Source organism: Cajanus cajan, chromosome 10, assembly GCF_000230855.2.
Source record: "Cajanus cajan strain Asha chromosome 10, NIPB_CcT2T_4, whole genome shotgun sequence".
Taxonomy (NCBI): domain Eukaryota; kingdom Viridiplantae; phylum Streptophyta; class Magnoliopsida; order Fabales; family Fabaceae; genus Cajanus; species Cajanus cajan.
Window position 1 is genome coordinate 52,037,342 of NC_138526.1, and position 13,400 is coordinate 52,050,741.

Consider the following 13,400-nt stretch of genomic DNA (forward strand, 5'->3'; position numbering starts at 1 on the left):
GACGTTTCGAAGCCGTTCCAGGAGTAAAAAAAATGTGTAAATATCTATCTTGGAACGGGCTGTTCTAAAACAAAAACGGCCCGTTCCACGTTAAAAAAATTGCCACAACAATTTGTTTAAAACGGGCCACTTCCAACATCTATTTCAACGTTAATTCTTAACGTCGGAACGGCCCGTTCTTGTCCCGTTTCACGTTAACAAATGCCACTCTGTTTCTTTAAGCAGAACGGCCCGTTCTGATTTCGGAACGGGCCGTTCCGCTTCCAACGTCAGCCCACGTCTCCCCTGCAAACACGAAAAAAAAAAAAATATATAAAAGCAACTCAGAATTCGGTTCCCCGGGAACCGAATTCTGAGTTGAAAAAACAAAAAAAAATACATTTTGGTGCTCAGAATTCGGTTCCCCGGGAACCGAATTCTGAGCTTGAACAGTGAATGGTTCTATCTGTGTAAATAAACCTGCACAGTGGTTATTTGGGTATTTTTTTTTAAAAAAAATAATATTTACGTAAAAAATTCTCATAAAGTTGTTGAAAGAATTATAATTTTTAGGAGAAAGAAGGAATAGGAAAGTTTGCATTTTGGAAACCCTGGAATTGATATTGGAAGCGGGCGTAACTTATTGTTGGGAATTTGACCCATCCAAGAGACGAATATCATTGATTGGCATAGGAAAGCTCCTCCTCCCCATCCGCTCCACATATATGGTTTTGTGAGGAACCCTAATCCTATATTTTTGCATTTAGGGGGAAAGACACATAGAAGAAAACCGAAGAAGGAGAACGAGGCATTATCGTGATTGAACGATGTCTGCTGCGGTGTGCGGAAGCAAGAGATCTTTCTTCGAAGAGCTTCCCCCTTCTCCGCCAGTGTCCAAGAGGCTCCGCTGTTCCTCTTCCCCAATTCGCCTCTCTCTTCCCTCTCTCATCGACCACCTTCGCTCCCTCTTCCCTCATATGGATGACCAGGTTTCGTTATTCGTCATTCGTTAATCCTTACTTTTCCTCTTCATTCGTTGATTTCAATTTCAAATTCGGTTCAGGTCCTCGAGAGAGCGCTCCAACAATGCGGCAATGACCTAGACGCCGCCATCAAGAGCCTCCACGGCCTCTGCTTGGGATCTGCCGATGATACTTCTCAATCCGCTCCTCCGCAGCCTGACCCTAACGTCGTCCAAGCAGGTACCTATCGTCAAATCAATTTTAATTTATACCTCAATTCAAATTATTCTGCTATGGAATTCGAATCTTTCAATTTCCATTGGATTTTTCTCGTGTTTAATAACGTTTTGTGTGTTGACTGAAAGAATTTTATGGATATGATTTTTCTTTGCAAAAGTTGCAGGTGCGTTGGGAGAGAATGAGGATGCTTCTGCTTCCGGGGATCAGCCCCAGCCGGCTTCCAGCAATTTTCCTGCTGATGGAGCGGAATGGATTGACTTGTTTGTTAGAGAGATGACTTGTGCTACGAGTGTTGATGACGCCAGAGCCCGCGCTGCTAGATTGCTGGAGGTTCTCGAGAAATCGATCACTGCACACGCGAGTTCCGGGGCGACAACTGATCTTCAAAGGGTATATGTTCGTATTTATCTTAATTATACATTCATTTTGATTGGTTTTGGGAATTTTGAAGGCTATTGTAAAGTCGAGTTGTTTGTCGTGGACGTAATTGAGTTAGCTTGTTTCTGGTGTCTTGGCATCTTACCTGTGGCTAAGTAAATGTCCCTGGCGTGTAGCGACATTAACATGTGATAATTGAAGCAGCAGTTGGATGATTGGGTAGTGAATTGTCAGTTTTGAGCTTGTAATAGTAGTACTTATCATAAGAGGTTTTTACTTTCAGGAAAATTTGATGCTGAAAGAGCAAATTGAAGCCTTGACTAAGGAGAAAAATTGTTTTAAAAGTGCTTTTAGAATCCAGCTTGAACGTCTTTCTGATTATGAGAATAAAAACCAAGAGCTGCAGCAGTTGAAGCAGTTGGTGTCTCAATACCAAGAGCAGATCAGAACTCTTGAGGTACAGCTTTGTCCCGGTTCAGTTTGCACGATTTACTTTTTACCAAAACATTTCAGTAGTTCTTGTATATGGGTTTTGAAATTTTAACCAATAACTGCATGAATTTTGAATGATTTCCCTTTTTTAAAATGGAAGACAAAAGGAGGAAATGACATGAGTGCTTAAACCAAAGAAATGGAAATGACTCAATGATAGTGATCGTGAAGAGATGCTAATGCATACTCATCCCCATGGGATTGAGAGTTGGCAGTAAATTCACTATATACAATCAACGACAGGTCTTTTAAGTGCATAAATTTTTCTTTCAGGCCGTCTCCCAATTTCCTCCCCTTTCTCTGGCTGTACTTGTGTTATAAAGAGGGCAGGGCCAATGCTGGGTTTATATCATAAGAAAATACTTTATAGTACAATCTGTCCATTGTTTCGGACAAGGGATTAATAGAGGTATCGTGGGCCAACTTGTAAAAACTTACGAGTTTACCTTACAGTTCCTGCATCTGTTAAACGGTTTAAGTTTAATGCAAACTCGTACACACTGTAGGATTTTTTGGGTTGCGATTTCTTTTCATAACAGAGAGCTAGTTTCTCTAAGATTCTCTCTCAAGCAACTTTTGATTTTTGGGTCCCGATTTCTTCTTTTTCTATTGTCTATTTTCTTCCATTCTCTCTATTCTCTTTCATTCGGACCAGAGTTCCATTTTGATGTTTTTTTGTTTCTCTCCACTTCACTTATCATTTCATCTCTCTTTTTTAGTGTACTGTATTAGAATGTATTGGGATATGTATGCACTGACCTGGGAGCACAGAATAAAATACTGTTTTTTGTTTTGTGGTAATCTTATTAAATCGAATAAGATACTAGTATTGTTATATTGTATACATTATATAACCGATTAATAATTATAATGGTGGATGAAATTCTAAGATTAACAATCATCCCTTATTTATATATATATATTTTTAATTTTAAAACTTTTTTATGCACACTGATGAATACTGTGTCTATGGATTTGTTGACAGGTGAATAATTATGCATTGCGAATGCATTTGAATCAGGCACAACAGTACAACCCTTTTCCCGGGCGTTTCCCTCCTGATGCATTCTAGGTCGATCAGTATGTAGTATACCATAATTGAGGCAGTAAAATAGCTGCATCTGGTTAATTATGTTTGGTGTTTCTTCCCATCCCACCCCCCACCCCCTTCCCCAAAAAAAAAAGCGTGGTGTTAAATTGTTGCAGTTTGTGTAGCTCCTGTAGGTCAAGGAATTGTAGCTCTTCCTAGTTCAGGGGTGATTCGGATAGAATTTGACATTACAGATAAGATTATTCAGCAGTTAATTCAATTATTTATTCCCCATTTAGCATCGAATGTACTGTAATTACTAAGAATGTTCAAGATCACTTTGATGTACCATCACAACAGTACTACAAATTATGTGTTTATTTTTCTTGGTCTTGAGCTTTGTTGCAGTTTGGTTGTTCCATACATGCTAATATTGATTTCCATTATAGATGTGGTATATATAGTGAGACCAGCTGGTGTTGAGTTCAAACGGTGCATGTTTGTTTCTTTTTAAGTATTATTTGAGTCTGAGTATTGTCTACGAAAAAATATTTGCTGTCTCACTATGTTGTAGATTTTTATAAATTACAACTACTTTAAGTTTGTTTTTCACAGAAAATACTTGAGATCTAGATTAATAAAAGAATTTAATTGTCAGTTTAATTATTTTTATATGTAATCAACCAATAAGAAATTATTATAAGAAATGAATATTGTTTTGTCTTAATTATAAGAAACATAGACATTTTAAATATATTAATTGCAAGTTTTTTATACCCCCTTATTATTTATGATTAAGTTTATCAATGAAATACTTACTCATCTATTGTACAAGTGAAAATACATTTATTTTTTTATTACCCATACAAGTTTTATTTATTGGTAAAAAAAAATTCTCTCTTACATTAGATAAAGTGTCATTAAGTGTTATCACTACTTAAACCATATACTTAAAAAAATAATTTTTGAAATAAAATTTACTTATTCTCATCCTTATACGTATATCTCTCGATTTATCGGATTATAGGCTAATTTTGTTTGAAGTATTTTTGTACATGGCATTAATTGAATAAAAAAAATATGTTGAGAGCATTTTCTATTCTCAAAATAAAGAGCGAAAAAACAGTTTTAATGTATATAAAAATAATCAAATCAATAACTATAAGATTATATCTTGTATAAAAATAATTAAATCTACATATAATATTTTTTTTTTAGGAAATGAGTTCACCTTCAATTCGAAAGGTATCTTCAAAATTTGAATCCCGACGATTATAGGTAAAATTTGTCTGAAGTACAATTCACTTCAACCGGAACAAATCACAATTGGGTTCAAAGTAGTGACCAACCAAAATTCATTACGAAAATCCTTTCTTTTCCGATTTTCCTCAGCGAAGACAATAAAAAGAGGGAGTTATTATGGTAACTTTGTAAATAGAGATATTATGATACAATCAATTTTTTTAAATTAATAAAAATGATGTAAAGTGTGAAAAAAATTTATTTTAATTTTTTTCTTTTATATTAAGTAATATATTTTTATAGTAATTAATTAATTTTTATTATTATTAAATATTGGTCTAAGTGATTTAAATCATTTTGTAGATATTAAAATAATTTAGAAAAAAATACCGAAAAAACCTAAAAACTACAAAAAAAAAACTTTGAGAAAAATACAATAAGATTCTATTTGCTAAAGTTGAGAAATCTTTTGTGAATTTTTTTATTTAACTTATTCTTTATAATTTATGTACAAATATAATTTTTTTTAATTTATTATGACTCATAATATATATAAAAAAATATTTGTACTAAATTCAAACATTTCATATATATATGAATTAAAAAGAAGTATTGAAATAAAAAAGATAAACATATTAAAAATCAAATAATTCTAAATCAAATATTCACAAATTAAAAGAAACAAAAATATAAAAACAAAAATAAATTCAAAATTTGAATATAAGGGTAACTTAGTATTTCTCATAATAATAAGTGGTTTTTTTTTACATTTTCTAATTTTCAACTTTGCACAGAAGCATACCACACAAGTTATCTTGTAGGTCCCACGAAGTCTCTCCCTTTCTGATTCGTAGCAATGGCAGTGCCATAAAAGCTGACCTTTATGCTTTGCACACATAGCCTAGTTCCCACCCACAAACGCGCGCAGACTCAGCACAGTAGGTAAGCAAAGCAAAACCATGAACGCAAACAACTCTTCGCTGCACTCCCTCTCTTCTTCTTCTTCTTAGCTTTCAACCATTTTCGTTCCGTTCAACTTCCGCATTCACTCAATGGCCGTTACATCCCTCTCTCTTCTCCCTCCCTCCACGTGTCCCTGCTTCTGTGGCGCCATCCATCTCCGCTCCCACAACGCCTTCATTTCCCTTAACTCCTCTTCTCCCTTTCCCTCTTTCTCCACAATTCCAAATCCCAATCACGCTCCCACGCGCCGCCGCTCTCACACTGTCCTCGCCGCCTCCTCTGACTACTACACCACTCTCGGAGTCCCCAAATCCGCCTCCGGCAAGGAAATCAAAGCCGCCTATCGAAGGTTAGCTCGTCAGGTATCCGATTTTACCCGTCGTTGCTTCTTTCGTTCAAATTGATTGCGAATCCCAAGCTGACTCCATGCCTGTGTTAGCTAATTAGAAATTGTAAGGGATTCCACGTGGTTATTTTGTTTTTCCATGCGGATTTTTACGATTTCGTCTTGGAATTTGAACTGTGGAATGTACCTGAAAGTGTGTTCCTAATTTGCCTGATTTTGTGTTCAGTACCATCCCGACGTAAACAAGGAGCCCGGGGCAACTGAAAAGTTCAAAGAGATCAGTGCTGCTTATGAGGTATGCATGGAAACTACACTGCTCAGTGCTGAATGTTATGTTAAGCCTTATTTGCAGGACATGTATGGATGTTTAACATCACCTCCAAAAGCAATCTACTGAATTATTGCTTTAGGAAATGAATGGATGGGTGTTTGGTTTGGGGTCCCAACTTCCACATTAGAGGCACATAGGCTTTGGTCCATAATTAACTTTTGGGCCTGTTTGAGTAAACTTTTCTAGAAGCACTTCTAGGAGAGCAAAATAGGAAAAAAAAATGAAATAAGCTAAAATAAACTCATGTATAAGCTATTTTGTAGAAACTCTTTCTTATTAGTTTCTCCAAAAAGGATAAAACTTAGATGTAGTTCCTTAAGTACTCTTAGTGTTGATCAGCGATCAGAATCGAAGTTTCATCTTGGTAATTTATGCTCCCCTTTAATGCAAACTTTTATTTCGCAGATTATTGAAAGGAAATTCCAATTCTAATTGGAAAATAGTATCAAAAGTACATAAATAACTGCACCTAAGTTTTGTCTATGATAAAGAAGTAACAGGCTATTACTCTAAAATATCTCATTTTTTTTATAAGATGACAGATCAAATCACAACAGATTACACCCAAAAGTGATGAGCAAAATTGATTACCACCAAGTCATGGGTGTCCGTTGTGCAGTTCAAACTTTCATATTTATTTATTTACTATGTGCTCTGTCTTGAAGGACTCAACATCAAAAGTTTTATGATAGTCATTACTTGTTACTCTCAACTGGGTTGGTGGAAATGCCTGAAACTCCTACTTTATTCTGGAACAATGGCATGAACCTGTCTTTGCAGTCATAACACTGAATGTACAATTATTTTAAATTATATTTATGTTATTAGTTGTTGAATTCTGAATTACAACACTGTCAGGTGCTATCAGACGATAAAAAGAGGGCTTTATATGATCAATATGGCGAGGCGGGAGTTAAGAGTGCAGTTGGAGGAGGGTCAAGTGCCTATACGGTATTCAATATGTTTTTGTATTTTTGTTTTCATATGTAGTTTTTGGAGCAATACATATTTGAAAGGATGATTCAAAGTTTACTGGTCAGCAGAATTAGTGGTTAATGTACCAATAGCTCCAATGCGCATAAGTTGTCTATTTTTTGGGATAAAAGAAACTGAAATGCATGGCAATTGAAGTTGTGTTTTACACTATCCACTCTTTTTTTGCTGCTTCCATAAGGTAGATTTATATTTAACGATCTTTTTTTTTTTGTAGACAAATCCTTTTGATTTATTTGAGACATTTTTTGGGCCAAGCATGGGTGGCTTTGCAGGCATGGATCCAACTGGATTTGGAACTCGTCGTCGTAGTACAGTTACTAAGGGTGAAGACATCCGGTGAGTTGGGGATATTTGGTTATTCTTCTTTCGGCCATGTTAGTCTGGTGAATGATTACTATATTTAGCTAGTTAACATAAATATTGCTAGTGTTTGAAGAGGACCTTGGCACATTTTGAAGAAAGTCAAGAAACTTCTAAAGAAGTATTTATAGGAGAAAAATAAGACGATAAAACAGATCCAACTTTTTTCTTAAATTAAAATCAATTTATCCATCTCAACTTTTTATGAGCTTTGTGGTCTAACTCCTCAAAAAGTAGAGTGCACAAGTTATTTTTAACTTGTGGGAGATGTTTGGGCTCTTATTCTAAATTTATTTTTTGTTATCTTACAAGTTGAGGTTTGACTACATGTATCTGACGGCATTGAACTCGATTAAAACCAAATTCACAGGGATATTATTATCCTTGAAATCTTTTTTAATAATTATCTTCAATGTCATTCTTAGTCTTCCTCTGCAATCTATCACTTTCATATGGTTATAAATCATGCAATCTATTTTCGTCATTAGTGCCTCCAATGGCCTTCTTTGACGTGTCAAAACTACCTTAATCATTTTTTTGTCATCTTTTTCATTGATATACCAATATCTCTTCCTATACAGTTTTTTTCTGTGTCTTGTACTTTCTTGTATTGTCACACATCTGTCTTAACGTTCTCAATTTTGCTTCTCTATTTTTTTTTTATACTTTTTTCCCTTTAAAGTTCAATATTCACTTCCATGAAATATAGTTGATCTTATAACAGTATGATAAAACTTTTCCTCAAGTTTTGTAGACACTTTGTGGTCGCAAATAAATAATCCCTGATGTTCTTCTCTAACCCCCTCCCCCAAACACACTTTTTTTTTTTTATCTCATGTATTTCTCCATCATTTTTAATATTGATTCCAAATACTTAAAATTAGAGAAAACATGAACGTGATGTAGAGAAAAAATGAAAAAGAAAAAACCCTATTTATATTATTAATCTTAGTCAAATACCAGTGCAGTACAACTAGAATAAGTCTAGCCTGATAACACTCATAACATATAGACACAATATTACTCTCCAACACCCCTTGTTAAGGACCTTAGGTACAAGGAACAAATTAATAAAGGGGAAACATAATTGGAAAAAAAATGCTTTGGTTGGGGGATGACGAGAGTTTAGGGGGAGTGGTTCAATTTGAGACATTAAGTTGACACTAAAAATGCTTCTGTATATTATACAACCAAGAACAGGGTTGGGGAAAAAGAAAACAAAGATTTTATTGATAGAATGAGATTGAACAGAAAATAGGAGAGATATCTCTCCTACAAGGGTTTCCCTTCACAAACACAAATAATTTCTCCTTTCACAATGAGCAAAGATCAATCTGCAAAATGACAAGATTGAATGCATCCTTTCCCCTTACATTCTCCCATTTATTTAACTTATTAACCCCCTGATTAACTAACTAATTATTATAACTTCTGTAACTCTTAACATAAAATATCAATATGGGAAATTTTTTTAGCAATAACTTTTTCCAATTATTATTTGATGATCTTAAATTCCAATATTTAATATTTTATATTATATCCTATCATATCAATTCTTTATTCAGAAATGTGAATTGACAGTTCTATATATGCAAATATTACAGCTTCCAAACTTAACGAGAGTTTACTGTGACTTGAGAAAACTTTTGATTCAAATGTCAACAGGTATGATTTTTCCTTGGAGTTTTCTGAGGCAATTTTTGGAACAGAGAAAGAATTCGAGCTTTCTCATTTAGAAACATGTGAAGTCTGTACTGGTACTGGAGCAAAGATAGGCTCCAAGATGAGAGTATGTTCAACATGTGGTGGGAGGGGTCAGGTGATGAGGACCGAACAAACACCTTTTGGGTTGTTCTCTCAGGTAATTTGAGTTGTTTGCCTGATGGGTCTGGATATCATTTTTTTTTTCCAGTGCAGAACAAAAAATAAAATGGTTTGGTGTGGTAAGAAAATTGATACGCTAACTTATTTATGGCGAATAAATTTCTTCAATGGGAAGACATTCTGCATGGTCCTTTGTAATTTTCCATTTCTTTTCATGAATTGTAGACATCCTCATGCTTTACTTTATGGGAATAATTGATTTATGTTTAAATCAATTGCTTATATTACTTCATCACTCATCAGTTCATCTTCATTTCATATACAGTTTTCTTACACAAGGTAAAAACCTTGTACATTTTGTCTGCCTGAGAGTACTATTCTAATATAATGTAATCTCTTTTTCAATATTAGGTTTCTGTATGTCCAAACTGTGGAGGGGATGGTGAAGTCATATCTGAATATTGTCGTAAATGCAATGGTGAAGGACGAATACGGGTTAAGAAAAATATTAAAGTTAAAGTTCCTCCTGGTGTTAGCTCAGGCAGTATTCTAAGAGTTTCTGGGGAGGGTGATGCTGGACCTAGAGGGTATGCTGTATTTATATAAATATCTGGTCTTCTTGTTGCGGATGTCTTTGGTCAATTATTGAATAAAAGTTATAGAGATTTTGTGTTTTGTGCTTTTATTGTAAATGCAGCATGATATACATGCTTCCATCAATAAGTTTTTCTTGCTCTTTGACGAAGGGTGGATATTTCAAAGTAAAAGGAGCATTAATATCTGTTCTCCTAATTCTAAAGAAATATATATAATGAAATGAATAGGAGTTAGGAAATGGTTTATTTGTATGTGAATTCAAGATTCTTTTATAATTCGAGTACATGATTTAGAAGTGGCTATTTATCTTGTCATAGCAGGGGCCCTCCTGGAGATCTTTATGTATATCTTGATGTTCAAGAGATACCTGGAATACAAAGAGATGACATTAATCTCAGCTCAACAATATCAATCAGTTATCTAGATGCTATACTGGGGACTGTTGTGAAGGTAAATTAATCTAGTCACTATTCATGCTTTGAGCTCGAGTATTTTTTGGATCAGTGCCTATAGGCTTGAATTGCAGTTTAGGTCCTCTGAATTTCAATTGCAATAACATTATTCCTGTAGTTTTCTTTGTTATCCATGTCACCAAGTGTAAAATTGACACTTGATAGTGTTCTCTAAACCCTGGTATTCCATTCAGGTCTTGGCCTTAAAATATTTTTTGCAAAAATAATGCTATATCTGCCCCACGTAATGGTAATGGTAATGGAATGATACTTATATTCAAATTTTCCTTTGGATGGAATTGTGGCGTGATAGATATATATGGAGGAGTTTATGTACCTTTCTTATGTTGGCCCTTAAACGTAGCTAGTTCTACCAGCTAGTAATTTTGTTGCCTCGTGAGTGTCACATGAAAAAAGTCAGAACTTGTGTCACCTAGTGATATTTTTGCAAACATGTTTGGCTAATAAGATTTTGTTTGACTGAATTTATAGTCTTCTCTTCTTTATGTGTTATGATATTTTTTTCTTTTTATTATATTGAATGTTAAGGTAATAAGGTTTAATATTTGCTGGTTATTTTGAGTAAAATAAAATAAAATTTGCTGGATATTTAATTTTTTCCCTTAGCTTTTTGTGTTCTGGTATATCAATGCTGATGTGACTTGTTAACTTGTGCCTTTACCATCGATGGATCAAATTTTGGCTCCTAACACAGGTAAAGACAGTGGAAGGCATTTCAGAACTACAAATACCCGCTGGTACCCAACCTGGAGATGTCCTTGTCCTTGCAAGAAAAGGAGTACCAAAATTAAATAAGCCATCAATACGTGGTGACCACTTATTTACAGTTAAAGTTACAATACCAAAACGTATTAGGTATTGAGTCATTTTATAATTCTGATTTTGTCTCTGTAGTTCCTCCCTGCATGTCTTGTTCTTTTGTCCATATCTTATTACTGATCACAAGTTTGATATCAATTGCCTCTGCATTGCATCTTCAGTACAAAGGAGCGTGAGTTGCTTGAAGAACTTTCTTCTTTAGGTGACACAGGCAGACGTTCCAAATCCCGTCCTAGGACTCATTCTACCAGTAGGTGGCTTTTTTCCCCTCCCTATCATACGATACATCAGAACATCTATTCATTTGAATATTTGAAAACATTAATATTTTATATAGCATGACATTTGGTTAGGTCTTTACAACACGTTTTCAAGTTGCAATGGAGAAATCTTGCAATGCAATGAGTAGACACTTTATTTGAGTAGTGAACCATATTTTTACCTTATGTAGCAGGTGGTACGGAAGGTCCTGCATCTCAAAATTACGAAACTCCAACAGCAACCGTTGAAGAAAAAACCGAAAAACCAGAAGATGAAAATGATGTATGGAATAAATTGAAGGACTTTGCTGGGTAATAAATTTCTCTTATTTTATTTTATTTTTATTTGTTTTTCATCAATGTGTAGATTAGAGAGCTAAATTGAAAACTTTGGTTCTGAAATTAATGACTAATTTATGCAGAGCAAGAGAGCAACGTGCCTCTTTTTATGTTATAAAAACAATTAAATAAAGCATTTAAGTTTTAGTAGCATGGAATTAAAGAATACTTAATATTCCATGAGCTCTTACAACGATTTGTTTGTGTCTTATATAAGTTTGAGCATAGATTGTGTTCTTTAATCTTATATCAATTTCTCTAGGCACTCTAGTGCTATTTTTTTCCAAATAAGAATTACTGCCTCCGTTTTTTATTCATAATCGTTTTGACATTATTTTTTTGTTCTTTTTTCATTGTCATTTTTCTAAAATCAATGACTTCTTAATTTTCTTTTTCATTTTTATCCTTGATAATTAATGTGTATTTACTGAACAATGTGTTTATTCATTTTTAATGTACCTATTTCTTCTCTAACCACTTAAAGGGTATAATAAGAAAATAAGTAATAAATATTTTGAAAAACTAAAATATCAATCATTTTCTTAATTCTTGTGCATAAACCTTAAACATGAAACAAAAAAAAACGGAGGGAGTAATTCTTGGTGCATATATGCCCTTCTCATTGAGTTGATACATAGGAATGGAGATTGTGGCTACTGTGTTGATGCTTTTTATTATTGTTCTAGTCCTCATGGAAACTTACCACCACTGAAACTTGCAGATCTGTGGCAAATGGTGCTTTAAAGTGGCTAAAAGATAACCTCTAGTCCCATGGGATTATTGGGTGGACCAGAGTCTCCAAGGTGTAGTTTACCTAATGTGGGTTAAAGTTGTCATGATTCAACATTTACTGGAAGGAAAGGGACTAATGCAGACGTTTTCTCAAAATCCTTTAAATGATTTTTTTTGCTGTCCAGCAAAATCAAACAAGTAGTGATCAGATTCTTTTATTTGTAAATTTTGGCACAAGACTATTTATACAGAATAATTTGTTTAAGGATCGTCAAATTGTACTCTATGAGCAGGTTGCACTGAGATAAAGCTAGTGTATATCTGATAAGAAGTCTAAGCTCTATACGAGTGAATTACATAAATTGTTATTAAGTGAATCCTTATGTTTAGTGTTTCTTTTTAATAATGAACAGAGTGATCCAGTAAACCATTAAATTAGTCTCAACATTCAGACTTTGAAAATGAGAAAAGTAAAGTTTATTTCTTGAATTGACTATTAGTTATTTCAGTCTTTAATATTAAGGAGCCAAAATTTGAACTGACTTCGGTTATTAACTTGTTATCAGTTAGTTTATGTTCCTGATTTTACAGTGCATCGTTTTATTTGGTTCCTAAAATCAAGGACCAAATCAAACTGATGGCTATGGAATGGAATTTAAAGACTAAATTGATAGTATTTTTCGAATTCATAGACTAAATTAATTGACTCTTTAATATTAGAGACTAAGTTAACTAGTAGTGTTAATTTCAAGGATTAAATTGATTAATGAGTGTTATATTTAAAAATTAAATTTTCCATTTTCATAATGTAAGCAATTAACAGTTGATGTTTATAATTTGAGAGACTAATTGGTAAATTGACTCAAAGTGATCTAAAGAAGATTAACCTTGTCTTTTTCACAGTTGATGTCTGCTGACAATAAAGAAAACCACCACGAATGGGCCTTTGCATTTAAATATTGATGTTTATAATTTGGTGTATTGATTCAAAGTGATTTTATATCCTTTAGGTGTAAAAATATTTATACTTTTTAATT

At 33.8% G+C, this 13,400-nt stretch overlaps 2 protein-coding genes across 4 annotated transcripts; both read left to right on the plus strand.

Annotated features, from left to right (window-relative positions):
• Positions 1 to 557: 557 nt before the first annotated feature.
• Positions 558 to 3,477, plus strand: LOC109808193 (uncharacterized). 2 transcript variants are annotated; one of them, XM_083065548.1, is made up of 5 exons: positions 558 to 968; positions 1,043 to 1,181; positions 1,339 to 1,571; positions 1,843 to 2,016; positions 3,037 to 3,477. In XM_083065548.1, exons 1-5 carry the CDS (start codon positions 807 to 809, stop codon positions 3,121 to 3,123), a joined length of 795 nt encoding a protein of 264 aa, XP_082921674.1. In that variant the 5' UTR covers positions 558 to 806; the 3' UTR covers positions 3,124 to 3,477. The 2 variants fall into 2 exon arrangements, with proteins under 2 accessions (XP_082921674.1, XP_082921675.1); XM_083065549.1 differs by having other exon boundaries at positions 1,345 to 1,571.
• A 1,727-nt stretch (positions 3,478 to 5,204) lies between these two features.
• On the plus strand, positions 5,205 to 12,769 carry LOC109809402 (Molecular chaperone Hsp40/DnaJ family protein). 2 transcript variants are annotated; one of them, XM_020372705.3, is made up of 11 exons: positions 5,205 to 5,648; positions 5,859 to 5,927; positions 6,822 to 6,914; positions 7,174 to 7,295; positions 8,985 to 9,180; positions 9,555 to 9,730; positions 10,061 to 10,190; positions 10,908 to 11,068; positions 11,194 to 11,282; positions 11,484 to 11,604; positions 12,353 to 12,769. In XM_020372705.3, exons 1-11 carry the CDS (start codon positions 5,376 to 5,378, stop codon positions 12,396 to 12,398), a joined length of 1,476 nt encoding a protein of 491 aa, XP_020228294.1. In that variant the 5' UTR covers positions 5,205 to 5,375; the 3' UTR covers positions 12,399 to 12,769. The 2 variants fall into 2 exon arrangements, with proteins under 2 accessions (XP_020228294.1, XP_020228295.1); XM_020372706.3 differs by having other exon boundaries at positions 11,487 to 11,604.
• Positions 12,770 to 13,400: the final 631 nt, after the last annotated feature.

Bases quoted from the DNA above. Each gene is read 5' to 3' on its own strand.
- LOC109808193 (XM_083065548.1), top strand. From the start codon at position 807: ATGTCTGCTGCGGTGTGCGGAAGCAAGAGATCTTTCTTCGAAGAGCTT. The intron at 969-1,042 runs GTTTCGTTATTC...AATTCGGTTCAG, and splicing joins TCCCTCATATGGATGACCAG to GTCCTCGAGAGAGCGCTCCA. The intron at 1,572-1,842 runs GTATATGTTCGT...TTTTACTTTCAG, and splicing joins CGACAACTGATCTTCAAAGG to GAAAATTTGATGCTGAAAGA.
- LOC109809402 (XM_020372705.3), top strand. From the start codon at position 5,376: ATGGCCGTTACATCCCTCTCTCTTCTCCCTCCCTCCACGTGTCCCTGC. The intron at 6,915-7,173 runs GTATTCAATATG...TTTTTTTTGTAG, and splicing joins GAGGGTCAAGTGCCTATACG to ACAAATCCTTTTGATTTATT. The intron at 11,605-12,352 runs GTAATAAATTTC...TGAAACTTGCAG, and splicing joins AAATTGAAGGACTTTGCTGG to ATCTGTGGCAAATGGTGCTT.